This window comes from Rhincodon typus, chromosome 1 (genome assembly GCF_021869965.1).
Source record: "Rhincodon typus isolate 14 chromosome 1, sRhiTyp1.1, whole genome shotgun sequence".
In the NCBI taxonomy this organism is placed as follows: Eukaryota; Metazoa; Chordata; class Chondrichthyes; order Orectolobiformes; family Rhincodontidae; genus Rhincodon; species Rhincodon typus.
Window position 1 is genome coordinate 111469490 of NC_063332.1, and position 26249 is coordinate 111495738.

The 26249-nt window shown below is 39.1% G+C and overlaps 1 protein-coding gene across 6 annotated transcripts in view; it reads left to right on the forward strand.

Annotated features, from left to right (window-relative positions):
• Positions 1–26249, forward strand: part of cnot6l (CCR4-NOT transcription complex, subunit 6-like) — a 78853-nt gene that overhangs the window by 47039 nt on the left and 5565 nt on the right. For all 6 annotated transcript variants that reach the window (XM_048594719.1, XM_048594822.1, XM_048594878.1 and 3 more), the window contains exons 7-11: positions 6393–6550; positions 10404–10558; positions 15950–16098; positions 17898–18131; positions 18553–18755. In XM_048594719.1, coding sequence (XP_048450676.1) covers positions 6393–6550; positions 10404–10558; positions 15950–16098; positions 17898–18131; positions 18553–18755 — 899 coding nt within the window. The remainder of the gene's footprint in view (positions 1–6392; positions 6551–10403; positions 10559–15949; positions 16099–17897; positions 18132–18552; positions 18756–26249) is intronic.

A 26249-nucleotide genomic window follows, 5' to 3' on the forward strand; every position in this document is an offset into this window, starting at 1 on the left:
TTGGATTGACTAAGCTATAGTTGTGAAATTATCTCCCTCTGTTTGTTTGAACAGAGGTGTTACACTTTTACATTTGGAAAACACAAATTGTTAAATCTGCTGAAGAAATTTTTTTATTGTTGACTAGCCCGCAACACGTGAAATATATTTATATTGACTCGAGTGGAGTGTAAATAGAACTGTTTGGCATTGTGAAGTGTGTAATTTGATTATGGATTTTTGTGACTGATGAATTTTCATTGCGTGTTGGAATTTGGGGTTTTGCTGCTGGACAGAGTTTTTTTTTTTATTAGGTAGTCTGAATAGGTATAATTTCCAATTAACAGATTTTCAATTCGTTCCACTGTCCTTTCCTTAATAAAAGAGCAATTTATTGCAAAATAACTTGTACTAGACGGTAAACATAAAATCAAGAACACGTGTTCCTGGAAACATTAACATGTGCACATTCTGTTTTGAAATTTAGTTTAAATGTCAAATAAAAGTTGTGATACTTCAGTCCATAAGTATACACAAATACACATTTTTGAATCAAAATTTTCAGATGTTTTCCCCAGACTTAAGTGATTTCTCTTTCTCTGACTATCAAATGAATTTCTATGATGGTACTTTATAGCACGTATAGATTTTTTTTTCTGTAATTGATAGGCATGGGTTGCCACCTTGTTGAATAAATTGATAATTCTCTTTATCGTGTTGGACTCCGTGCGTGACAGTAAAATAGCAATCCTAAGTGAAATATTTTCATTTGGAGGGCATTCCACTCATTGTACATGTGTTAGTTTCCTGCACTACCTTTTTTTATGTTTGAAAAGGAACAAATTATATCAATTCTCTTTACAAAGACTCAATTGAGTCTATCAGCTTTAGTGTTCTATTGGTGAATTCCACATCATCTGAGCTTGCTGCAATGAAAAACATCCCAGATCAGTTGATCATAACCACAAGTAAATAAAGTCAGCTCCATTAAAAATACTTCCACTTACTTGTTCGAACTCTAATCTTAGATTTCTCAACTATTGAATAGCTTAAAACTTATGCTAGCAACATGAGAGATATAACAGCCCAAGGAATGCCATAAATATGGCATTAAGCTGCATATGGTGATAGTAGGTCACATAATCAAAAGCTTGGTCAAGCACGTAGGTTTCATGTAGTACCTTTGTTAATGGAACGAATAGTGTAAGAAAGGGGAATAAGAGTAGGGATGGAATTATCTTTTTTGGAGCTAGGTATATTATGGAGGAGGTGGTGCTGGATGTCTTAAAACGCAGAGAGGTGGATAAATCCCTGGGACCCGATCAGGTGTACCCTAGATTTCTGTGGGAAGCTAGGGAAATTATCGCTGGGCCCCTTGCTGAGATATTTCTATCATCGATAGCCACAGGTGAGGTGCCGGAAGTCTGGAGGTTGGCTAATGTGGTGCCATTTTTTTTTTTTATAAAAAGAAAAGTGGTAAGGAAAAGCCAAGGAACTATAGACTGGTGAGCCTGATATCGGTGGTGGGCAAGTTGGTGAGAATCCTGAGGGACAGGATTTGCATGTATTTGGAAAGGCAACGAGTGATTAGGGATAGTCAGTATGGCTTTGTGCATGAGAAATTGTGTCTCACTAACTTGATTGAGGTTTTTGAAGAAGTAACAGAGGGTTGATGAGGGCAGAGTGGTGAACATGATCTATATGGACTTCAGTAAGGCGTTCGACAAGGTTCTTCATGATAGACTGGTTAGCAAGGTTATATCACATGGAATAGAGGTAGAACTAGCTATTTGGATACAGAATTGGCTCGAAGATAGAAGACGAAGGGTGGTGGTGGAGGGTTGCTTCTCAGACTGGAGACCTGAGACCACAAGGATCTGTGCTAGATCCACTGCTTTTTGTCCTTTTGCATAAATGATTTGGATGTGAACATAGGAGTTATGGTTAGTAAGTTTGCAGATGACACCAAAATTGGAGGTGTAGTGGACAGCAAAGAAGGATACCTCAGAGTACATCTTTGTCAGATGGGCGAATGGGCTGAGGAGTGGCTGATGGAGTTTAATGTAGAGAAATGTGAGGCGCTGCATTTTGGAAAGGCAAATCAGGGCAGGACCTATATACTTAATAGTAAAGTCCTAGGTAGTGTGCTGAATAAAGAGACCTTTGGAGTGCAGGTTCATAGTTCCTTAAAAGTGGAGTCACAGGTTGATAGGATAATGAAGAAGGTGTTTGGTATGTTTGCCTTTGTTGGTCAGTGCACTGAGTTTAGGTATTGGGAGGTCATGTTGCATCTGTACACGACATTGGTTAGGCCGCTATTGGAATACTGTGTGCAATTCTGGTTTCCCTGCTATAGGAAGGATGTTGTGAAACTTGAAAGGGTCCAGAAAAGATTTACAAGGATCTTGCCAGGGTTAGTGGGTTTGAGCTATAGAGAGAGGCTGAATAGACTGGGGCTATTTTCCCTGGAGCATCGGAGGCTGAGGGGTGACCTTATAGAAGTTCTTAAAAAAATCACGAGAAACATGGATAGGGTAAATAGACAAGGTCGCTTCCTTGGTGTGGGGAAGTCCAAAAGCAGAGGGCATAGGTTTAAGATGAGAGGGAAAGGGTTTAAAAGGGACATAAGGAGAAACTTTTTCACGCAGTGGGTGGGGAGTGTATGGAATGAGGTGCCAGAGGACACGATGGAGGCTGGTACAGTTACAACGTTTTGAAAAGGCATCTGGATGGGTGTATGAATAGGAAGGGTTTAGAGGGCTATGGGCCAAATATTGGCAAATGGGACTAGATTTATTTAGGATATCTGGTCGGCATGGACAATTTGAACTGACGGGTCTGTTTCTGTGCTGTACATCTCTATGACTCTATGCCATGCCACCAGTGAAGTAATTAAAATCGGGGATCGTTGAGGCTAGAGTTAGATGAGTGCAGAGATATTGGGGTCGTGGAACTATAGGAGACAAAGTGATGGGAAACAGCAAAGAATTATTGCTTGACCAGGAACCATTGTATTTCTGTGTTCACCAATCATCCTAGTGTTCACTATGTGAGTGAGTCTTGGTATGAAATAGGACCACAGCAGCAGAGATTTGGATGACCTCAAGTTTGAGGGGAAAATTAAGAGCGATCACTAGGGAGTGTGTTGGAATGGTACTGTGTAGCAGTAACAAAGCGACGGGTGTGGCTTTCAGCAGTATATGAACTGAGGGCAGGGATAAAATCTGGCTGTATTTCTGGTGGTGCACAGCATTAGAACACCAACGTGTGACTACACGCTTAAAAATATGAATTTAATACACATTAACTGGGTGTTTAGGATTAATTGTTTCATTTAAAAGTAAAGTCAACGTAGTGCTACAGACCATAACGCTGGTCTCATTAGAGAGTGACAGTTGGTGGTTTTACTGGATGGTCACCAAAACTACCCCAGGTGAGGGGAGAGGCTGAGAAGGAGAGTCTTTCATGGTTACATCAGCCAGTACGGGAATTGAAACCATGCTTTTGGCATAACGCTGCATTGCAAACCAGCTATTCAGCCAAGAGAACTAATCAACTCCCTACTCTGCTACCAAGAATGCAGAGCACAGAGCATGTGCTTCGCTGCAGCAAAGTTTCAAATTGAGGCATTGTAACCTCTTATAATACCACTTCCAGTAGTTAATTAAATAATATTATTTGCTGGGGCCATAAAACAGGTTTTCTTTTCATCCCCCAGATTAATAGTGATGTAAAGAAAGGCAGTACAGCATTTTTAATGGCTGTCAGAGCAGCAAAAGGATGCTGCTTGCTTTTCATTGCATTTGCAGCTGCCCACAAACTTTTTGCAGACTTGAGAAGCAACTTTCGATTTTTGATTTTTATTTTGATTTTTTGTCACGTGTACTCCAGTATAAAAACACACGAGTACAATGAATAGTGTATAATGTCACTGCACAAGGTGCCATCTTGGGTACAAGTATCTTGGTACAGAAAATTGAGAACAGGGTTTAAAGAAAGAACAAAGTTAAAAGTTAAGCATTGCACTGCATATAGCGTAAAAAATACGAAGTAAGGTCGAAAATCACACATTGCAGATCTCCTTAGTTTTAAGTAGAAAATAAAGAAACAAAGCTGAAAGTTCAAACATTACAATCTTTAAGTGTTTGGCCCTGGTGGGACTGCACTTGAGGAATCACCTGAAGACCAGAAGTCCATGCTGAGGTCATGCCGGACCAAATGCTGCATTTGCAGCATTTGGATTTCCTTCCTCCGCGCCTCCACCCCGCCACCCCCAGATGTAGTATGCTCATCAACAACAATAACCTACATTTTGTGTCGCAACTGCAAAGTATAAAAATATTCCAAAATCCTTCCTCCTGTGAGCATGACAAGCAATAGTATCTCTTCAAGAAACCTCACTGAAATGAGCAGTTTAAATTGGGAAATCTAGAACAGAATATTTAATTCAATATTTTTATAGCATACTGAAGAAAAGGGAACAGAATAAATTGAATGGAAGAGGAATAGGTTTTGTTTTAATAAAAAAAATTTAAAACTGAGTTCTGGAGGAATAAGAATTTTTCAAATGTAGAACTTCACAGAGGTGATTTAACCCTAATTAAGACTTAATCTTGCAATTAAAAATTTGTTTGCACCAACACTTTCCAATCCTATTGTTTTCTGATGTGTTTCGTACTCATTTTAAATGTCTGTGCAGCATGATACTGTTAGCAAAGCATGTGGATGGACTGAACAAACCAGAGAGCAATTTCATGATTGCTATATTTCATATGTGTACAGATTCCTGAATTTGCTCCTTAAAGAGGAGAATGCTCAGAGTCTCCCAGTTATTCCTACCTCCGAATCTGGGTCTACTTTTCTGTTAATTAATCAAACGTCAATAAAGGTTTTGTTGTGGCACTCGCTCTATTGACCCACAAGATTCTGGATTCAGGTTCGACTCCAGGTCTTGAGTACAAAAATCAGGAGTGACACTCCTGCATAGTTCTGAGGGTGCTGCAGTGTCGGGTGCTGTCTTTCAGATGAGACATTAAGCTGAGGCCCCATCTGCCTGCTTCAATGGATATATAATATTCTGGGCACTTCTTGAAACAGCAGGGGAGTTATTACTGATATCCTGGTCAATATCTATCATTCTCCAAGTCACTGAAATGAGAATTGCATACAAATTGTCTGCAATGTTTCTTACATTATTGCAGTGATTACGGTTAAATTGTATTTCATTTGCTGCAAAATGCTTGGAGAAATCTAGTTGTGAGAAGTGCTGTATTACAACCATCTTTTTCAATAGGTCTTAGTTTAATCTACTGATGAATGATTGTCATGGATTAGTTCATTTGCCACTTTACGGCCGGAGTTCAAATCAAATTTGGGTTTATAGAGTGAAAGTTTTGCCTCTACATGACAGATGTCAGATATCTTTGTAAATTGACTGTGACAGTGGGAAAGATGAATCTAGTCCAGTGTGCAAAAGTAATAATTGGCTCCCCCTAATGGATTAACTTGAAAAGGAACCTACTGAATTGGTGTTAATCCACACAGACACAAAAGGTGACATCCTAGTGTTGACTTAAATGATATCAATTGTGGCAGTTGAGAATCTGTACTTTCAATATAAATTTAAAAATGAAGGATGATGCACGTCTCCAGCAAGGAAAAAATTGCCAAAGCAGGCGACACAGATCGGCACGAATAGGTTGGGCCCGTTCCAGTTTGAATGGTATTTTGGATGATTGAGCATTTGACCAACGTTATGATGCTTGTGGTATCTATGGAGCCGCACATATCTGGACTGTCAGAAAAGATGAATCAAATTTGGTAATTTTTTTTTCAAAATATGTTGATAGTACTAGTCATAAATAGTGGGGAAAGACATGAATTAATGTTCCTGTTAAAGATGGTGTATGAGAAACAGAAGTGTACAGTCAGTGATTCTTAACCGGAAATCATTGATCAAGCATCTTCCTGGAATTGTGTGAAAGAACTTATAATTATGGAGAAACTTTATTGTGTCTAACCTGAAAATGCTTTTGATTAATGCTCTGCAGTACTAAGAAGTGGAGTTGCTAAAATTTTAAGAAAATTTAGTTTTTAGTAAAAGCTCATGTTTGCAGCTACTCCTAAGTCACATTAAAGAGACTCCCAAATTCCAGTTAACATATCATATTGTGGGTGTGTTTTGCTTTTAATGTTTCACAAATGATGTTCACAGTGTTGTTTCTGTGTGTTTTGAATCATGTGGATTTCCATTTATGATGTCCATATACTTTCTGTCTTTGCATCTGCTGTCTACCAGCAGAATGTTTGATTTATTTTGTGTGGATATAATTAAATGTTAATCAAAGAACTCCCAGTATTAGCAAGCTGTTGATCATTTACACCATTTCAATAATTATGGATTTTCTTTACAGCATTGTTCACTATCATGTGTTATAATGTACTGTGCGACAAATATGCCACAAGGCAGCTGTACGGCTACTGCCCTTCCTGGGCTTTGAACTGGGAGTACAGGAAAAAGGGAATAATGGAAGAAATCGTAAACTGTGATGCAGACATCCTTAGCCTTCAGGTAAGACCAATGTTTAACAGAAAGCATGCTGCATCAGTTGAGGAGAGGATATTTATTCATGCTGTTAATGAGGTAGTTAACTAATACTTAGATTTGGAATCCTAAATAGGAGCTCTAAGTTTAAATAGTAATTTTCTTTAGTCTCATGATGCAGTATTGTATCTGGTCAGGTCCTACCATCAGGAAGAATAAAGGAGTTTGTTGAATGTGTTTGTGTACATTTCCTCACTTTCTCTTCTTCATCTACATCTTGAGCAGATGAAGCAAAGAAAAGAAGAATATGCAGCTCTGATTCCCTGTACCCAGAACTTTTTTATTTTAAAAGAAAGCTGCTTAAAGACTCATTCACTTGAGAATCACAAGGTGGATAATGAGCTCTTAATGTTCCATTAATTTAGAAAATGCCAAAAATTGAATCTTTCAGGCTCTATTTCTACAATTCAACAAATTTGGAAGCCTCATGTAAACCATTTGGAACAATTTGACATTTATTTCCTAAAACTCAAGCTTTGCTGTTCTGTTTCTTCTCCAGCTGGTTCTGTAATTTCAAAGATGTGGTTGTTCTGCTAAAGCAGTTTGTATGACACCTAGATTTGCTGATTTACTGTTGGTCTTTCATGCAGTATTAAGATTTTGCACAAAAAATAATAATAGGCATAATAAAAGATTAGCTCAGTGGGATGCAGTGATGGGTGTTCTGGAACTTCTGTTATGAGTTCAAAAACTTCTTCTGGCATGTGAGCAGCCTTTTATCTTGTGTGTGTTGTGTCCACTTCTGTGTGTCAGTCTTCCTTTTTCCAGCAGATGTGCATCAAGGGAGAGGAAAAAAACGGCCTTTTTTGTCTCCCTAAACTCTCTGTTTCAAAGCATTTGAATAACAATTAAAATATTTCTCCGAGAATAAATCTGTATATAGTGTAAAGTTAATCAAACAACAGATGAGACAGATTTTTGGGATCAAACATTAGATCTTGTGGAATCGGCCAACACTGTTGAGGTTGCAAATTGAGTATTTTGCATCTGTCATTACTAAGCCAAGGATTTTACTCACCATGAAAGGGGAAAGCAGTAGAAAATTGGAATTGTATAAAAGCATTGAGGTGGGTTTCAAAATATTGTTAGTGTGCAAAGTGGTAAAATTGAATCTGAATTGGATACATCCTAGATTGCTGAGGGAATTAAAAGTGAAACCGTGGAGGCTCTGGACACAACCTGCCAATTCCTCTTTGATAAAGTAGTGGTACTGGAGAATTGCAAATATTAACACTTACTTATTTGAAAAATGAGTACAATACACAGTTAAGCCTAACAACTACAGATCTATTAACCTAGTGTAGGTGATGAGACAATTTGGTGAAGATTTGGCTTGGGTTCGGGGTATACATAAACAATAAATCCAGCCATGATTTGTTAGAGAGAAACATGATTTGTTAAAAATAAATCATAATTAACAATACTGCTTTGAAGTATTTAAACTGGCTCAGTGAGGGTATTAGGAATGATGTCTATATAAACTTTTTTTAAAAAGGTGATCTATAAAGCGCTGTTGCAGACTTGTTGGCAAAATCTGAATCACGTGGGTTAAAGGAGCAGTGGCTGTACTAGTGAATAATGGCTCCGAAACAAAATGTAGTAGTGGTAAACACAGATTTGAGATAAATATATCATATAATATTGCATGAGAAGTCGATGTTTGAATCATCAATCTTTGTTGATTTTATTTATGGCTTAAACTTTTGTGCGGGCCATAATTTCAAGGTTGGTTGGTAGATAGCCTGAAAATTTAAAGCCTTATGAGCCGTAAGGAACATAATCAGGAGGATATCAACTGGTGAAATAAACTGGCTCACGGAAATGCAAGTTAATGAACTGTAATGTGAAGCATTTAATTTCAGTAGGAAGGATGAAGTGAGCAAATATAAACCATTACAATTTTAGAAGAGCAGGAATGGAAAGACTTTGGGGTGCACATCTCTTGGAAGTGGATGGACATATTGAAAATGCTGTTTTTAAAAATATAGACTAGATGCTTGCCTTTTATAAATAAATGTCAAAGTCCAAAAATACTACAAAGTCATGTTAAAATTTTATAACATATTAGTCCAGGTATGCGTAAGTTAGGTGGATTAGCCATGGGAAAGCAGGGTTACAGGAATTGGTGGGGGGTGGGATCTGGGTGGGATGCTCTTTGGAGAGTCAGTGTGGACTTGATTGACCGAATGACCTGTTTCCATACTGTAGAGATTGTATGATAATTCTGTGATGATTCTGGGCACTGTTCTTTTGGAAGTATGACCAGAATAGGAGTTTTACTAAAATAGTAAAAACTGTAAAAATGTCCAGTTCTGTCTTTACAACTATCAGCACAAAGGATTGGTTTTGAATCTACATCTGTCAGGAGGGCCTCTGTTGGCAGAGGCTCATTATGTAACTTAAAAGTAGAAATCAGAACAGGATGATGGGTCCTGAAAAATCATAACACCTGTACATTTGGCTCAGCAACAAATGTATAAGTTATACTAGATGTAATTGCCCACGTAGGAGCTTCACTAACTTAAGTGATTTGTAGCCTGTCAACTTGGGATTGTCACATTCAGATTTCTGCATGGACTGTATTGGCTTGTTATTTGATCAAATAGACAAATGAGGAAAACCTTTTGCCAAGGAGACTTTGAACATCCTGCTTAAATAATACTTCTGTCAAATGATGGTGTCACAACTAGGCAATTTATAAGTAACTGCTAGCATTTTTAAATTGGATTAACCATTGAGAATTGGAGACCAGTTGCGCTTTTGATTAGATCTAGAGAAACCTGATTTGTTTTGACATGCTGATTTGTAAATACCAAATTGAACCATTAAAAAATTTTGCTGATTTGTTGGATTGCAGCTTCCTCCTCATTCTCTCTTTATTTTTCACCTTCCTCAGCCCTGTCTTTTCTTTCTAACAAGGGAATTTACAGAGAGGGTGGTTTACAGAAAAATGGTGAGCGAGGAAAAGCTACCAGGAGATTTTCTGTGAATTATCCACATGGGGTCAGAGAAATTTTAGGTGCTTTCTCTTTCCTGGCTAAAAGCTTCTCTTGATCTGTCCATCATACAAAGCTGTAGCCACTTGACCATGAGCCAATCAAGACATTGTCACAATGCGGAGTTCTTTCTAGGAAGAACAGACAAGAAGAAAAACAAGATGGGGTAGCATTGCTGTCAAAACAGTAAGCACAATCATGAAGAAGGGTATTGGCTCTGGTGAGGTAGAATCTGTATGAGTAGAGCTCAGAGACACGAAGGGACCAAAAACTCTAATGGGCATTGTATATAGACCCCCAAATGTAGTGCTAACATTGGGGAAGACATTAAACAGGAAATTGGAGAAACGAGCAATAAATGTACAGATGTAATTATGGTTGACTTTAATCTGCATATAGACTGAGCAAATCAAATCAATAACCACCATAGAGGAAGAGTTTCTGAAATATGTTCAAGTTGGTTTTTTTAGATCGGTCTGTTGGACTAAGTAGAGACAAGCCATCCAAGACTGGGTATTATGTAATGAAAAAAGGAATAATTGACAATCTGATATTGCAAGGCTCCTTGGGAAAGAGTGACCATAAATAGAACAGAGAGTGATGTAGTTGATTCTGATACTGTGGCCCTGAATCTAAATAAAGGATTGTAAATAGAAAACTTGTTTTGGATCCAGGTTTGTAAGCCTTTTCTGTGAAATTTGTAATGATTGCCAGGAATTACATTTCAAAATGATTACATTTGCCTTTTGATTTGTACTCAGTCCTAATGTTTTGTGTTTTAATAGATGTTCCAAACTTAAAATGTTTTTGTTTTTTATTAATAGGAAGTAGAAACAGAGCAATACTTTAACCTCTTTTTGCCCGAGTTGAAGCAACGTGGATACGATGGGTTCTTCTGTCCAAAATCTCGTGCCAAATTGATGTCAGAGCAAGAAAGAAAGCATGTTGATGGATGTGCAATATTCTTCAAAACAGAGAAGTACGTGTAGACACTTGGCTAATGTACTGCTTATGCCCTGGTCATCCACTGTTGATTGTTGTTTTGGGTTTGTTAAAGTGTAACCTTTGTCAATTTTATTTGGACCCTGATGTAGGTGTTATTAATTGCGCTAATCACGTACTTTGACTTTCACTGTCAACAGAATACAGCTGTATTCTGAACTTTTGAAACTTCATGAATTTACAGTGCAGGCTTACAAAGTAATATAAAGACGAGAATGGATGAAAGGCTATAAACTAATTTTAGTGTTAATGTGAAAGATTTTGGGGTTTATTATCTTTCTAAAGCACTGAAGAAATTGCTCTTTCTAAATATTTTATCCTATGAACAAGGAACAAGAGTAGGCCTCTCGGCCCTTCGAGTCTGCTCCACCATTCAATGATATCATGGCTGACCTAATTTTATCCTCCACTCTACATTTTAACCACAATAATCTTTTAACCACCTTGCTAACCAAGAATCTATCTACCTCTCCTTTAAAAATAATTTAAGATTCTACATCCGCTACTTTTTGAGGATGGGAATTCTAAAGGCACTCAACCCTCCTGAAAGAGAAAAGGTTTCCCCATCTCTGGCTTAAATGGGCATCTCCTTTTATTTTTAAACTATGATCTCTCATTCTAGATTCTCCCACAGGAGGAAATATCCTTTCCACATCCACCCAATCAACTGTTTGCAGGATCTTTTATGTTTCAATTAACTCACCTCTGACTCTCCTGAACTCCAGAGGATATAGGGCTAGCCTTTCCTCAAGGCAGTCCACTTATTTCAAGTATTAGTCTAATAAACCTTCTCTAAATTGCTTTCGAAGCATTAACATTCTTCCTTAAGTACAGTGACCAGTGATGTATACAGAACTCCATATGAGTCTTCCCAATGCTATGTATTACGGAAGTGTATGTTCTCTACCCTTGCGTTCAATTCCCTCACAAGAAAATGTGAAATTCTATTAGTTTTCCTAATTACTTGCTATAACCACATGCTAACCGTTTTGTGATTCATGCGCTGAGATGCCCAGATCTCTCTGCATCTCAGAGCACTGCAATCATTTGCCATTTAAATAATATACTCCTTTTTTTTTCTGCTAAAATGGGCAATTTCACTTTTTTTTTCCACATTTTACTCTATTTGTCAAATTGTTGCCTATTCACAACTTGTCTGTACCCCTTCGTAGGCTTCTGATGTCCTCTTCACAACTCCCATTGTTCCCTATCTTTGGGTCATGAGCAGATTTAGCTATCATACCTTTGGTCCCTTCATCCAAATTGCTAATATAAATTTGTGAAGTGATGAGGTCCCAGCACCGGACTCCTGTGCAATATCACTCCCGACGCCTGCCAACCTAAGAAAGACTTATCTATTCCTAATCTCTGCTCTCTATTAGTCAGCCAATCTTCGAGACAGGTCAGTATGTTACCCCAATACCATAAGCTTTTATTTTCTGCAATGATGTTTGATGTGGCATCTTATCAAATGCCTTCTGCAAATATAATTACAGTACATCACTGGTTTTCCTTTATCTACAGCACAAATTACTAATTCAAAGAATTCTAATAAATTAGTCGAACATAGTTTCCCTTTTATAAAACTATTTTGGCTCTGCCTTAAACTTATCCAAATGCCTGGTTATAATGCCATTAATAACTTCTAACAACTTCTCCTTTCCATGTCCTTTTTGCAATTACTTGTCAGCTGCTCACATTTTATATGTAGTAATTGTAATCTGCTATTTGAGGGAGCGCTTAAATATTTACATAGCACTAGATCTTCCAATTAGAAAACTAGTTGCAGTGAATTTAAGTGCATGCCATTCCAGGCTACAGTTGCACACTTCTGATAATGCTGTATGTACTTTTCTGCCTAATGCACAGTGCACAATCAATTGTTTACTGACTTCATGGTGGTTAAGTGCTGTTTCTAGAGCATTGTGATATAATTTTAAAATGGATCTGACCTAAATACTGTGAAGTATCGAAATACAAGCGAATTCTTGGAAGAATGAAGTAAAAATAAGTGCACTGCATATATAGTCATAAGCCATAGAACATAGAACAATACAGCACAGTACAGGCTCTTTGTCCCACGATGTTGTGCTGAACTTTTACCCTAAACCTAATGTCTATCTAACCTCCACCTCTACCTTATACTATCGTCCATATGCCTATCTAATAGCCGCTTAAATGCTCTTAATGAGGCCGACTCCACGACCCTCTCCAGCAATGATTCCACGCCCCTACCACTCTGAGTAAAGAACCTACCTCTGATGTCTCCCCTATATCTACCTCCACTCACTTTAAAACTATGCCCCCTCATAATAGCTACCTCCACCCTAGGAAAAAGTCTCTGGCTGTCCACTCTATCTATACCTCAGCCATATTGTGAAGTTAATAGTTAAGACTTGAATAACATTTGTTTTTGTATACGAGTGTAAAAACTTGTGTCTTCATAGTATATTAGAATCTGTACAGTGCCTAGAGAGATCATTTTGCCCAGCAAAGAGTGTCTGACCCAGACTTAGCCCCCCACTATCCTCATAATCCCGCATTTAGCATGGCCAATCCACCTACTTACACATCTTTGGCCTGTGGGAGGAAACCAAAACACCCTGTGGAAGCCTAAGCAGACATCGGGAGAATGCACAAACACCACACGGTCAGCCAAGGCTGAAATCAAACCTGGGTCCCTGGCACTGAGAGGCAGTAGTGCTAACTACTGGGCCATCTTGCTGCCCAGCCTTGAAACTCGTTCAAGAAATGAGGTTTTGAATTTCTCTTTAAATCTGAATGGTCCCTAACTGGATCAGAACAGTGTTTTCAAAAACCTTAGGTGGTATGAGATACTTGGACGTTTCATTTTGAGCCAGAATGACCCTCGAGAGTGGAACCTGCTGCAAGCTTAAAGTTAGATTTGAACATATATCCATTCAAGTGAGCCTTCTGCCCATTTTCAGTTACACCTACCTCTTGGTAGGATGTCTCTGAATGTAAATTAGCAAAAATCGGACACTGTCCTTATTTGAGTCTGAAAATTGGAGATTTGGCTTAGTTATCCATCATTCTCATACATTGAGCACTGAATATTCAGGAATCTGTTGTCAGGAAAAGCTCCGGTTTCTTGTGAGGCATCTTGACTCTTTTAAGAAAGGTAATTATATTACAGTCTCTTGAGGATAAAGTTGTAAAACAAATCTAAAACATGGCAATAAATCACAAGAAAATTATCTTATTTCTTGCTGTGCTTGCAAATCATGTAATTTGAAGAGAGGCTCAAAGCAAGAATAATTACAAGAAATCAAGGATCCTTCATTTGTAGATGGGCTATTACTGTGGTCACAATGGATTCAGTAGGCCGATCAATAGAAAACTGTAACAAGTCAAGAATGTTTGGGTGTGTACATGGGTAGCTCATTAATGCTAAATGTTCTTGGCTATTTTAAGATGAGTTTTTTAGTGCATATCTCTGGGTACCAATATGGAGGAAATTCCAAAGATAATGGATAAGAATAAATAGATGGGTCTCCGTTTTCTTAATCCATAACACAATTTTCTGCTGTTTACTTCACCATTATATCTGACCACCTGTATGTTTTAAACATGTTATAAGCCACCCCTACTCTGGGTATTCCTATTGAGTCTTTTGTGAAGAGGAAAAAGACAAGGTGCGTACTTAATAAGTAAATGACTGCAAACATTTGTCAGATGCTCACATTTTACATGTAGTAATTGTAATCTACCACTTGAGGGAACTTTTTTTTAAATATTTACATAGGACTAGATCTTCCAGTTGGAAGACAAGCATTGCATTGTATCCTGAAAGATGCGTATGATACTCTTCAAGTCCTTACTCACTAACTCGTCAGAGACATCCAAGGGTTCCAGCACATTTACCTGAATAGTTATACAGGAACGTTGGAATAATTAAAATCTATTTTAACTCTTCCCCGATCTTCACTGTAACCCCCTCCAAAATAAAGTGATCCAACCACTCCCTCACCCACATATATGCCGCACTCACTTTGTCCCCACAGCTTTTTAATGAGCTGTGGGATCTTTAATCCTGGTGATGTAGAAAATATGGCATTTATATACTTAAAAGGAGATGTGGCTAGCTCCTTGTGCACTTATTTTGAACATGTTTAATACTGTAAGACAACTGGTGCATTTTCTATAGTTCTTGTTACATAAGTTTTAATGTATTTCTCCTCTACATCATCTGTAGGAACTTTTATCTTGGTTTCTGGTCATTTAACTTATATATAACCTGAGTTGTTTGTATTCCCATTGTAGACTCTAAGGGACGTGAGCCTAGACCTGTGGGGTAATTAGTGACAAATGCATCTTTTTATCATCTGTACACCCTATCACCCTATTACCATGACTTGGAATGAAGTCACTGATGTAGTCACTTCTTATTGTATCTCTATCTGCTAAAGAATTGAGATCAGACGGACCAAAAATAATGTCTGCTATATTCAGTGCTTTCCCATTCAAAATTATGGCATTTTGAAGAACAGTCTTTCCCTAGATGTGGGTGACACTAAGACTAAGATTCGTAGAATATTAGAATCCCTACAGTATGGAAACAGGCCCTTCGGCCCAACAAGTCAGGGGGCGGCACAGTGATTAGCACTGCTGCCTCACAGCACCAGGGACGCGGGTTCAATTCCACCCTCGGGCGACTGTTTGTGTGGAGTTTGCACATTCTCCCCGTGTCTGCGTGGGTTTCCTCCAGGTACTCTGGTTTCCTCCCACAGTCCAAAGATGTGCAGGGTATGTGGATTGGCCATGCTAAATTGCCTATAGTGTTCAGGGATGTGTAGCTTAGGTGGGTTCTAAGGGGATGGGTCTGGGTGGGATGGTCCAAGGGTCGATGTGGACTTATTGGGCCGAAAGGCCTGTTTCCACACTTTAGGGATTCTATATAAATCTATGTAAACTCTATGTAAGTGCACACCGACCCTCAGAGTATCCCACCCAGACCCATCCCACAAAGACCCACCTAATCTACACATCTCTGAACACTACAGGAAATTTAGCATGGCCAACCCACCTAACTTGCACATCTTTGGACTGTGGGAGGAAACCGGAGCACCCGGAGGAAACCCACGCAGACACGGGGAGAATGCGTAAACTCAACAGACAGTTGCCCAAGGGTGGAATTGAACCCGGGTTCCTGGTGTGTTCATTTCTGGACAGACTTATTAAAGTCTTATCCTTTTGACTGTACTTTTACAATATTGCTTGAATTTGTGAAACCTGTAGTTTTGAATTTGTTGTGATTTGTAATAACATTTTTCTATGTTGATTTTAAATAGTTTTCAGTCCTCTGTTTCTTTCCTTTTTTGATTTTTCTCCTCTTCCTCCCTCACAGATTTGCATTGGTGCAGAAACACACAGTGGAATTCAACCAGTTGGCAATGGCCAATTCGGATGGCTCTGAAGCCATGCTAAATCGAGTGATGACAAAAGATAATATTGGGGTCGCAGTGCTTTTAGAGGTCCACAAGGATCTTTTTGGAGGTACCTGCTTTATACTGTTAACACTGCAATTGAAAACCAGCTAATTGACCAGCTATTTAGATAAAACTAGTGCATGAAGATTTGACCAACATCTGATTGGGGGCATAATTCAGATGTCTGGCTGATGTTCTTGATGGAAAAACAAAATGCTTTGCTACCACTAATAAGATTAAATTCATGATCAATTTATTATTATTTTCCAACTTGCATCAAAAAGCTTTCATTCAAACTTGTGTATGGTGCATATAGAAAGCAAGTTACGTACTTGCATTTCTTCCTTTTTTGACTCCTCCAATCGTTTCCCCATTTCCTTTTAAATAAAACAATGGATTGTAGGCCTTTTAATGCTAATTCCAGGAAATTTGCTGGAGGTGAACCAGCACCACCCATAGTGACTTTAAAAAAAATTAATTTTCTTACAGAATATGTTGTATTAACATAAATATGATCGATATACTCAAAGAACAATGTCTGTGAAACAAACAATATTTTTGATTCTATTCCTTTTTATTCATGCTGTTTTGTAAATGTTCAATACATATATAACTGAAGATGTGTCGCAGATGCCTGAGAATGACTGACTGAACTGTTCCGAGTTTTAAAAAAAATGTAGGGTTATCTTAAGAATCCAGTCATTCGCATTGTTTTACTCTCCATAAAACACGTGTGTGTATGTGGACATTTTTTCAAAAGTAATCACAGTGATTGTAAATATGAGCATAATTTTGTACATTAGAAGGGGAAACCAGAAGTGGGGTAAATGCCATTGAGTGCTTTTGTATCTACAAAGGATGCTTTTCATTCTTCTTCATTTGGAAACACCTATATTAATGTCTAACGGACAAATTTAGCTATGCCTTCTGTTAATCAACTATCCTAAAGGTAGCTCATCGGTTTGTAAAGTGGACCAATTGTCATAACATTGCTGGGTAGGAATGTGGTGCCAAGCTAGGGTGGGTGTGTACGTAGGTGTGCCTGTTTGTGTGTGTGTCTGTCTCTTTGTCGGTCTGAACTGGAAGAGATTGTGATCTGTCTGAGGTCATTGATTAAAAGAGCTTTGTAAGGAGATATTTTGTACAACTTCCAGCCAATTTTTCAAACACTTCCTTCAGTCCTTTTTCTATAGTCACTTTGTTCGGGAGCTATCTAGTCTTTCTCCTTCTCTCTTCCAATCATCACCATCACAATCAATAAATGAAATACTGTCTCAGTGAGCTCTTCCATTGGAATTGCCTCGGTTAAGTTTTTTTTTCCTTGTAGGAAGAAGAGAAGCACCATTGGAGAGTTGAAAGACCGGCCAAGCTTGATATTTTCCTATAGCACTTGATTTGACCACATTTTACAAATTTGGGTTAAAATAACTATGCCTTGGATCTGAGTCAGAAGGTCCTGGTTTAAAGCCCTACTCCTGAGATTCAAGCATATAATCAAGACAACTGTTTCTGTACAGTACTACTTTAGTATTATGCTGTTAAAGGTACCAAATTTCAGAATGTTAAGCTAAGGCCCCAGTTTGGCGCCTCGGGTACGTGTAAAAGATTCAATGCCTGTCTTGCTGTCTCAAAATACAATGTTGTTCTGGTGTCCAAACCAACATTGGACTCTCAGGTTGCAACTAAACAAATGGATCATTTCATTAATTGGTGTTTAGAGTTTGACTATTGTCTTTGCTACGGTACAGCAGTGACTTCAAAACAACTTTTTTGCCAGTAATGTGCCCTGGATTAAAGGTGCTATACAAATGCAGGTTTGCTTGTTCTGTCAGTTGTTGCATGCCCTAAAAGTATCATCCATTTTAGGTGTGAAGACACTTCAAGGAACAGAAAAGCAGCTCATTCTGGTCGCCAATGCACACATGCACTGGGATCCTGAGTATTCTGATGTGAAATTAATCCAAACCATGATGATTATCTCTGAACTCAAAACCATTCTAGAGAAGTCAGCTGCTTCCCTTAGGCCAAGCTGCCCTTCTGCAGATCCTAACTGCATCCCATTGGTGCTGTGTGCAGATCTCAATTCACTGCCAGATTCAGGTAAAACCATCAAGATAATTTACAGTGACTGTTATCTCTTGCTGTGCATATGAATTTGGAAAGAAAATCTGTATAAATTTTGTTCGGATTTTGAGTAAAGTCAACTCTCTCTGTTCCTCATAATTGAAATATTTGCCCTTCAGTCCAGATCAATTTTGTACATTTGAGTTACCTTTGTAAGAATGAGTGTCTTCAGGGAAAATAACACTAATCGAAATGGAATTGCAGGGAATATATTCAGTTTTGAATCTAATTATATTATACAACAATGTTTTAACTGTTTCATGCAGTTGATGTTAAATTATGTGTGTGTCTATATATCAGATCGATTTATAGAATAGATGTTATTGCAAAGCAAATTGTAAATCAAAGTTACCAACATTCAATCTATCAACTGCATGCATTGCTGATTGTTATTTAGGTGTTGTGGAATATTTGAGCACTGGAGGTGTTGCACAGAATCACAAAGACTTCAAGGAGCTGAGATACAACGAGTGTTTGATGAACTTCAGCTGTAATGGGAAGAATGGAACTTCTGATGGTAGAATTACTCATGATTTCCAACTCAAGAGTGCTTACGAAAACAACTTGATGCCTTACACAAATTACACTTTTGACTTTAAAGTAAGTAGTATGCTGCACTGTGAGTTCTCATTGAAATGGGCTTGTGGAATCCTTTTGTAGATTAATGCTGATATTTTTCACAGTTAATTGCTAGGTGTAAGAATGATTATATAACTATTCTATTTTGCTAATAGGTGTTGAAATACTATAAAATGAAATTTTACATTCATTAAGAAAAACTGCATGCATTTTGGAAGAAAAATTGGCTCAAAATGGTGTTTCTGAACAGTTATCTTCTAACTTGTTTAACAGTACAAGGAGGTACATTTTGCATTCATTGTTTCACAGTGTTTCAGGTCCCCATTCCTCCATTCATTTAAGAACATCTGTGGTCTGGAGCCGTTCTTTAATTATCTTGTATTTCTCTTAATATTTTCAATTTAGCGCATTCTCATCTATGTAGAACTTTACACAAAAAGCATTTTAAAAATCCAAATACATCATATGTACTAGTTCTCGTTATCTGTTCTACTAATAATATCCTCAAAAAAATCTTAAGATTTGTCAAATATAATTTCCCTTTCATTTTATCCATTTTGACTTGGAAAATACCAAGGGGATTGCTCCAAGTGCCCTGTTATTTCATCCTTTACAATATACTCTGGCATTTTCCCTCCTCCCCCTGATAATAGTCTAACCAGTCTGTAATTTCCTGCTTTCTTTCTACCTCCTTTTTTAAAAAAATGGTGTGTTTGCATTTGCCACTCTCAATTTACTGCGTGTATTCCAGAATCTGCAGAATTTTGGAAGCTGCCAGAACCCCCTTCCCCTCCCCCTTTTCTGATGAAGGGTCTAGGCCCGAAACGTCAGCCTTTCTGCTCCTATGATGCTGCTTGGCCTGCTGTGTTCATCCAGCCCTGCACCTTGTTGTCTCGGATTCTCCAGCATCTGCAGTTCCTACTATCTCTGATTCAATTTTAACCCCAACCAAAACATCAGCTGTTTCCATTGCGTCCCTTAGTATCCAGAGTTATCAGGCCTAGGGTTTACCAAGTTTCAGTCCAATACTTAGAATTGAAGGAAATTATTAGTTTAAAAACTTTCTTCCCAGCTCTAACAAAGACCCTTACTTCAGTCCCTAAGTCCACAGGAAGCTTTTCAGTGGAATGATTGTCATCCTTTTCTGTTTTCCTGTAAATTCCCATCTTTTGCTTATCCCAGCAGTATCATGGCTCAATTTGAAAAGGCTGGTCAGTGAAAATAAAAGTTTCACTGTTATGTATGTGCCATGTCAGAGATGCTGCGTCCAATCTAAAATATCTTCGCACTTTATGGAGATGTTATTAGAGTGCTGCTTTATGTCTGTATGCTTGTGTTAACTGAGTTGACAACAATTTAACGTGCTGACAGTCCAGTTTTTAAGGAATCGGTTTGAGAGGTTTTTTGCAATTTTTCTTATCACATTTATCACATGGTACATATTCTTGCTGAAATCACATCATTTGGTACTTTGCCATATTCAGTCATGTGGTTGAGGATTCGTGCTGTGGTTTTATTTGAGATTGCTTTGCTTTGGCATCAAGCCAACTCTCTTTCAAGCAACCAATGGGTTTAAATGGAAGCAGCTATTTGGTTTTCAGAGAAAACACACTTGGGAAGCACTGATACTGTAAGAATACCTAAAAGTAAATATATCAATCACGAAAAAAGATGACTGCCCAACCAAATTGCTCACTTTGCAAGAACCATTGCCTTACATTTTCTTTTATAGTTTTATTCTGGCTATTGAAGTAAAATGTTTGCGCAGTGTAAGAGATTGAGGAATATAGAATTAGGGGAAGAATAATATTTTAGTTTGAAATTTGTTGAAAGGAAGAAAGTGAAGTTGGGATTAAAGGCAATTCTTCCAGAGTAATCAGAAGTCGATAATAATAGTGTCTCTCAGGTGACAGCTCCAGGGCTGTTTCTGTTCACTGAATATATAAATAACTTGGATACAAGCCAGGTGAAGTAAGTGACCAAGGGCAGCATCCACAAGCTTGTGTTTTCAAATGAACCTGTTGGACTATAACCTGGTGTTGTCTGACATCTGACCTTGTCCGCCCCAGTCCAACACTGGCATTTCCACATCCTTAATGTTAGTTCATACATATTTAGTGAGTCTGCTAAATGTGTGTACATAGCTGTTTGAACATTTCTTGCAGAGGGGCAAAACCATAAATGCGGAAGAAACAGAAATTGCTGGAGATGCTCAGCACGTCTGGCAGCATCTTTGGAGAGAAAGCAGAGTTAACTTTTTGGGTCCATTGACTGTTCTGAAGAAGGGTCATTGGGCTCAAAACGTCAACTATTTTCACTCCATAGATGTTGCCAGACCTGCTGAACATCTCCAGCAATTTTTTTGTTTTTTGTTTCAGATTTCCAGCATCTGCAGCTTTTTGTCTTACCATAAAAGGTGACAGCAATCCCAAATGGTAGTTTCCCAAGTATATTGGCAGTCATCAAGCAAATGTGAATTCATAGTTTTGAAAAACATTTGGATGGAAGCCTGAAGTTGAGCCAAAGAACTTCTGTAAACTGGAACCAGAGAATACCAGTATTATACCAAACTTTCCACTTCAAGGTTCCTTGTGGACAACATCTGAAAGTTGATATTTTTTGCACCTGGAAAAAATCTCGAGCTGATGACAGTTTAGTGATATCATCTGCTCACCCAAAAGAGTACTTCGACCTTCTCCCAGATGTTCTTCTCTTGTGTGACAGACAAAAGACAGAGTCAATTCAGAATTTAATTAAACAAACTCTTCTTTATATTGATACCTCAGAGTTAAATAAAACATATATATTTGTTGCAACTCACTCAGATAATAAGAACTGCAGATGCTGGCGTCAGAGATAACACAGTGTGGAGCTAAAGGAACGCAACAGGCCAGAAGAAGGGTCCCGACCCAAAACATCAACTTTCCTGCTTCTCTGCCTGGCCTGCTGTGCTCCTCCAGCTCCACACGGTGCTATCTCAAATTTCTTGCAATGTTTACTTCTTACTTCATTTAACTTAACTTCTATTTTAACTCACTTAATTTAAACTTACTTTAACTTAATTCACGTTTGACTCAGACTCTAACATTAACTCTAAGTTTGGCTTGAAACAAATACTACCCCAATTTGCTCTTGGTGTAGATCTTACCTTGTAGTTCTTTGTATCTCTGAAGGTAACTTCAGGGCACATACTCTGCAAACGTGGATCTCGAATGGTTACTCCTGCAAAATCCTTTGTGCTGGTAACTTTTACCCCACAGTGTGCTCGTTCTTCCAGAAACTTCTCTGGCACGCAGTCAATGAATTGACCAAACCTGATCACAACATTTGAACCCAGCCAATGGGATTTACTGGTAAACAATTCCCAAATGTTTACAGTCAATAAAATGTGGAACTGGAGAAGCACAGCAGGTCAGACAGCATTGGAGGAGCAGAAAAGTCAATATTTCATGTCTGGACCCTTCATCAGGACTGGGAAGGGGGAAGGGAGCTCAAAAATATATAGAGGGAGGGGGATGGGGCTGGGGCTGGGGCTGGGGGAAAGGTAAGTGGGATGATGATAGGTGGATGCAGGTAGGGAGTTGTAGAGATTGTTCAGTAGGAAGAGTGGAGCGGACAGGTGAGAAGGAAGACGGACAGGTTATGTCAGGTCAAGGAAGCGGGAATGAGACGGAAGACTGGACGTGGGATGTGGTGAGGGTGGGAAGATTTTGAAGCTGGTGAACTCTCAACAATTTTTCCTTTGACTCCTCTCACTTCCTATAAACCAAAGGGGTGGCTATAGGCACCCGCATGTGTCCCAGCTATGCCTGCCTCTTTGTAGGATATGTGGAACAGTCTCTCTTGGCGCAGCTGCACCGGCACCAATCCTCACCTCTTCGTCCGCTACATTGACTGTATCGATGCTGCATCTTGCTCCCAGAAAGAGCTCGAACAGTGCATCCATTTCACCAACCCCTTTCACCCTGACCTCAAATTCAGCTGGACCATCTCTGATACCTCCCACCCCTTCCTGGACCTCTCCGGCTCCATCTCCAACAACCAACATAGCACCAACATCCATTTCAAACCCACTGATTCCACAGCTACCTTGACTACATCTTCTGTCACCCGCTCTTCTGTAATAATGCAATCCCATACTCCCAATTCCTCCACCCCATCTGCTTCCAGGATGAAACATACCACTCCTCCTACTTCAAGGACCATAATTTCGCCTCTCCTGTGATTAATAATGCCTTAAACAACCACCTGCAATTCCCACACTTCTGTCCTCAAACCTCCTCCCTTCAACAACAATAAGGATGGAGTCCCCCTGGTCCTTATGTACCACCCCACCAATCTCCAAATCCAACGCATCATCCTCTGCTATTTACGTCACGTGCAATCAGACCCCACCACCAAAAACATATTTCCTTCCCCACCCGTATTTGCCTTATGTAGGGACCGCTCTCTCCTCGACTCCCTCATCTGCTCCACACTCCCCACTAAGCCTACCACCCCCAGCACCTTTTCCGTGCAACCGCAGGAAGTGCTACACCTGCCCGTACACCTCACCTCTCACGTCCATCCAAGGTCCCAAACAATCACTGCAAATCTGACAGAGATTCATGTGTACGTCATCTAACCTGGTTTATTGCATCTGTCGCACCCAACATGACATCCTCTGTCGGTGAGACCAAGTGCTGATTCAATGACCGATTCGTGCCCTCTGTATGCTCCAATCATCACCACCTTCCAGTATTTCACAATTCAATGACTATTTTTACCCCCAGTGACATGAGAAGTCATTGATTTTATTTTTGACCATGTCCCCTAATTATCTGTAGCACATTCTGTAATCAAAAATGTTGTTTGTGGTCCCTGTTTTGTGTAAATAAAATATCTGTATTTGATAATCTTAAAAAAAGAGCAGCCCTGAAGAAGGGTAATACCCAAAATGTTGACTGCTGCTTTCCTCCAGATGCTGCCAGGCTTGCTGTGTTCTTCCAGCCTCCTCTTTGTCTACCTTGGATTCCAGTACCTGCAGGTTTTTTTTCTCTCAAAGGCTGTGGAATACATGAGTTTTGACAGTCCATGTTAAGAAATAGCGAACTGAGTTAGCAGTTTGTTTTAAGAGTCTTTAATGCAAGATGCTTGAGTGTGGAGATGGGGCGTCTCTTCAGTGATGTTAGAGCGTCTGTAAGCATAACGCTGGGATAAATCTTTCCAATGTTTGGAAAGAAATAATTCCAGTAGTTCCTGTGCAATTTTAAAGTAGTTTTTATTCTATGTAACAACGTGATCTTTTGTTAAATATACATTGGCAGCCTCTTGTGAATATGTTCAATATCTGACCTTTATAGTAAACAAAGGAAAATTAAAACTTGTCCATCAAGCCAGGTTTCACTGTGCGATCCGATTTGCCCAGTATCGCCATGGGGTCATAACTGTTCAAACACCTTAATGATGGGCTAGGGCAAGAACAGAGAAGGAAAGTAAAGAAAGCAAGTTACATTCTGGGTCCCATTAACTACTTGGGATACCTCTCCCCATGTGCCCAAAGATCTGAGTCAAAAAAAGACTCTTTTTTTGGTTTTGTTAAGACCTTGGGTTGATGTCATCCTTGAAATAACGGACAATAACTGTGACACTTGAGGCAGACTAGCTTTTCATAGATTATACTCTTTAATCCTCAGCAGAAGTGCATTATATGAAGCTAACCCATCCCCAGTGGATCTGATGTGCTAAAGGGTCAACATTTTGGATACAAGCATAACAATCTTGGGAATTTAGTCTCACTAGTAACGTGATGACACTTATTAGTTGTAGAAGAAAACAGCATCACACAATATGGCACAGTTGGGTTGGGGGTTGTGGGGTATAAAAAAGCAGAAAGGCTAAAATGGGAAAAACCCTTTCTTCAAAACCCAATTACATACAAATTGATGCAAAGTAACAGGATAAGACAGATATTATGGGTAGGGAAAGAAATAAAAGTTAGGAGTGTATTTCCAGCGCAAGACAAATCACAGTGGATGAGTTATTTTCTTTCGGCTTTCTTTTGACTCCTTCTGATTCTTTGCTGGTAATTTGAGGTTGTGAGCATGACCAATAGTCAATCTTTCATTTACAAGTTCAGGATTCACCCTTTCAGTGTCCCTAAAGTGGTTGCTTTCCTTTCCTTTCAATAGGGGATCTGCAGAGGGAGCAGCTTGCAGAGAAAGGTGATGGAGAATAAATAGAGACACTATGCTTTGTGTTGCACAGTTCACATAGGGATGTAGCCACCAGCACAGGAAGCAATCAAGTGCTTGTCACCATGGTGAGCCCTTGACCCGACAAAACTGATTCTGAAATAACTAACCACATCGAATGATAATTCCTGGGCAAGATTGCTTTAAATACATACAGGCAGTGCTATTGTGTCTAGACTTTCCTGCTGTGCTTAAATAAAGCAACATTGTAGATACATATCAACATGGTCAAGTAACTTGCTTTTAAAACTGCAAATATCTCACACAGTTTCCCTGGTTTTTCCCATTTTAGCCTTTCTGCTTGGTTGAAGGAATCTTGTGGTCAGTTTGGATATGTTCTTGATGTATGGTAACATGATAAGTGTGTCAGGATGTAGCTGTTTGGGTATCCATTGTCCTTAAATACTTGGTAGAGGTATTCTCTCTCTCTCTCTCTCTCTCTCTCTCTCTCTCTCTCTCTCTCTCTCTCTCTCTCTCTCTCTCTCTCTCTCTCTCTCTCTCTCTCTCTCTCTCTCTCTCTCTCTCTCTCTCTCTCTCTCTCTCTCTCTCTCTCTCTCTCTCTCTCTCACTTTCTCACACACACTCTGTCACTTGCGCGCTGTCGCACTCGCGTTCTGTCTCTGGCGTGCGTGCTCTCGCGCTCTCTTTTTCTCTCTCTCTCTCTTTTTCTCTCTCTTTTTTTCTTTCTCTCTGTCTGTCTCTCTCTCACACCGTAAAACTTAATACCAACAAGCTGAAATTATTGTTCCATGTGGTGCCAGTCGCCTGCACTTTTTGACTCTCACTGGTTTACAATTATGGCTCCAGAAAGACTGAGGTTATTTAAACCCATCATAGAAATAGACCAAAACCCACTTGCTATTAGTTTGAACTCCAGATTCTAAAATGATTTACATATATTAATATTATTTATACATCTTGCATCACAAGAGAATAGCATGCAAATCCAAAAACCATGTCAACTTGGGCTACTACTCACTCAGGGATAGTAAGAACTGCAGATGCTGTAGTCAGAGATAACACAGCAAGCCACGCAGCATCAGAGGAGCAGGAAAGTTGGTGTTTTGGGTCGGGACCCTTCTTCATTTTCTGAAGAAGGGTCCCGACCTGAAACGTCAACTTTTCAGCTCCTCTGATGCTGCCTGGTCTTCTGTGTTCCTCCAGCTCCACACAGTGTTACCTCAACTTGGGTTACTCTTGTGTATGCACTAATTGTTGGAGTGAAATTTTAAACCTGCCGCCTTTGTCTTCCCATTTCTTTGTGCTACCTTTTCAGATTTTG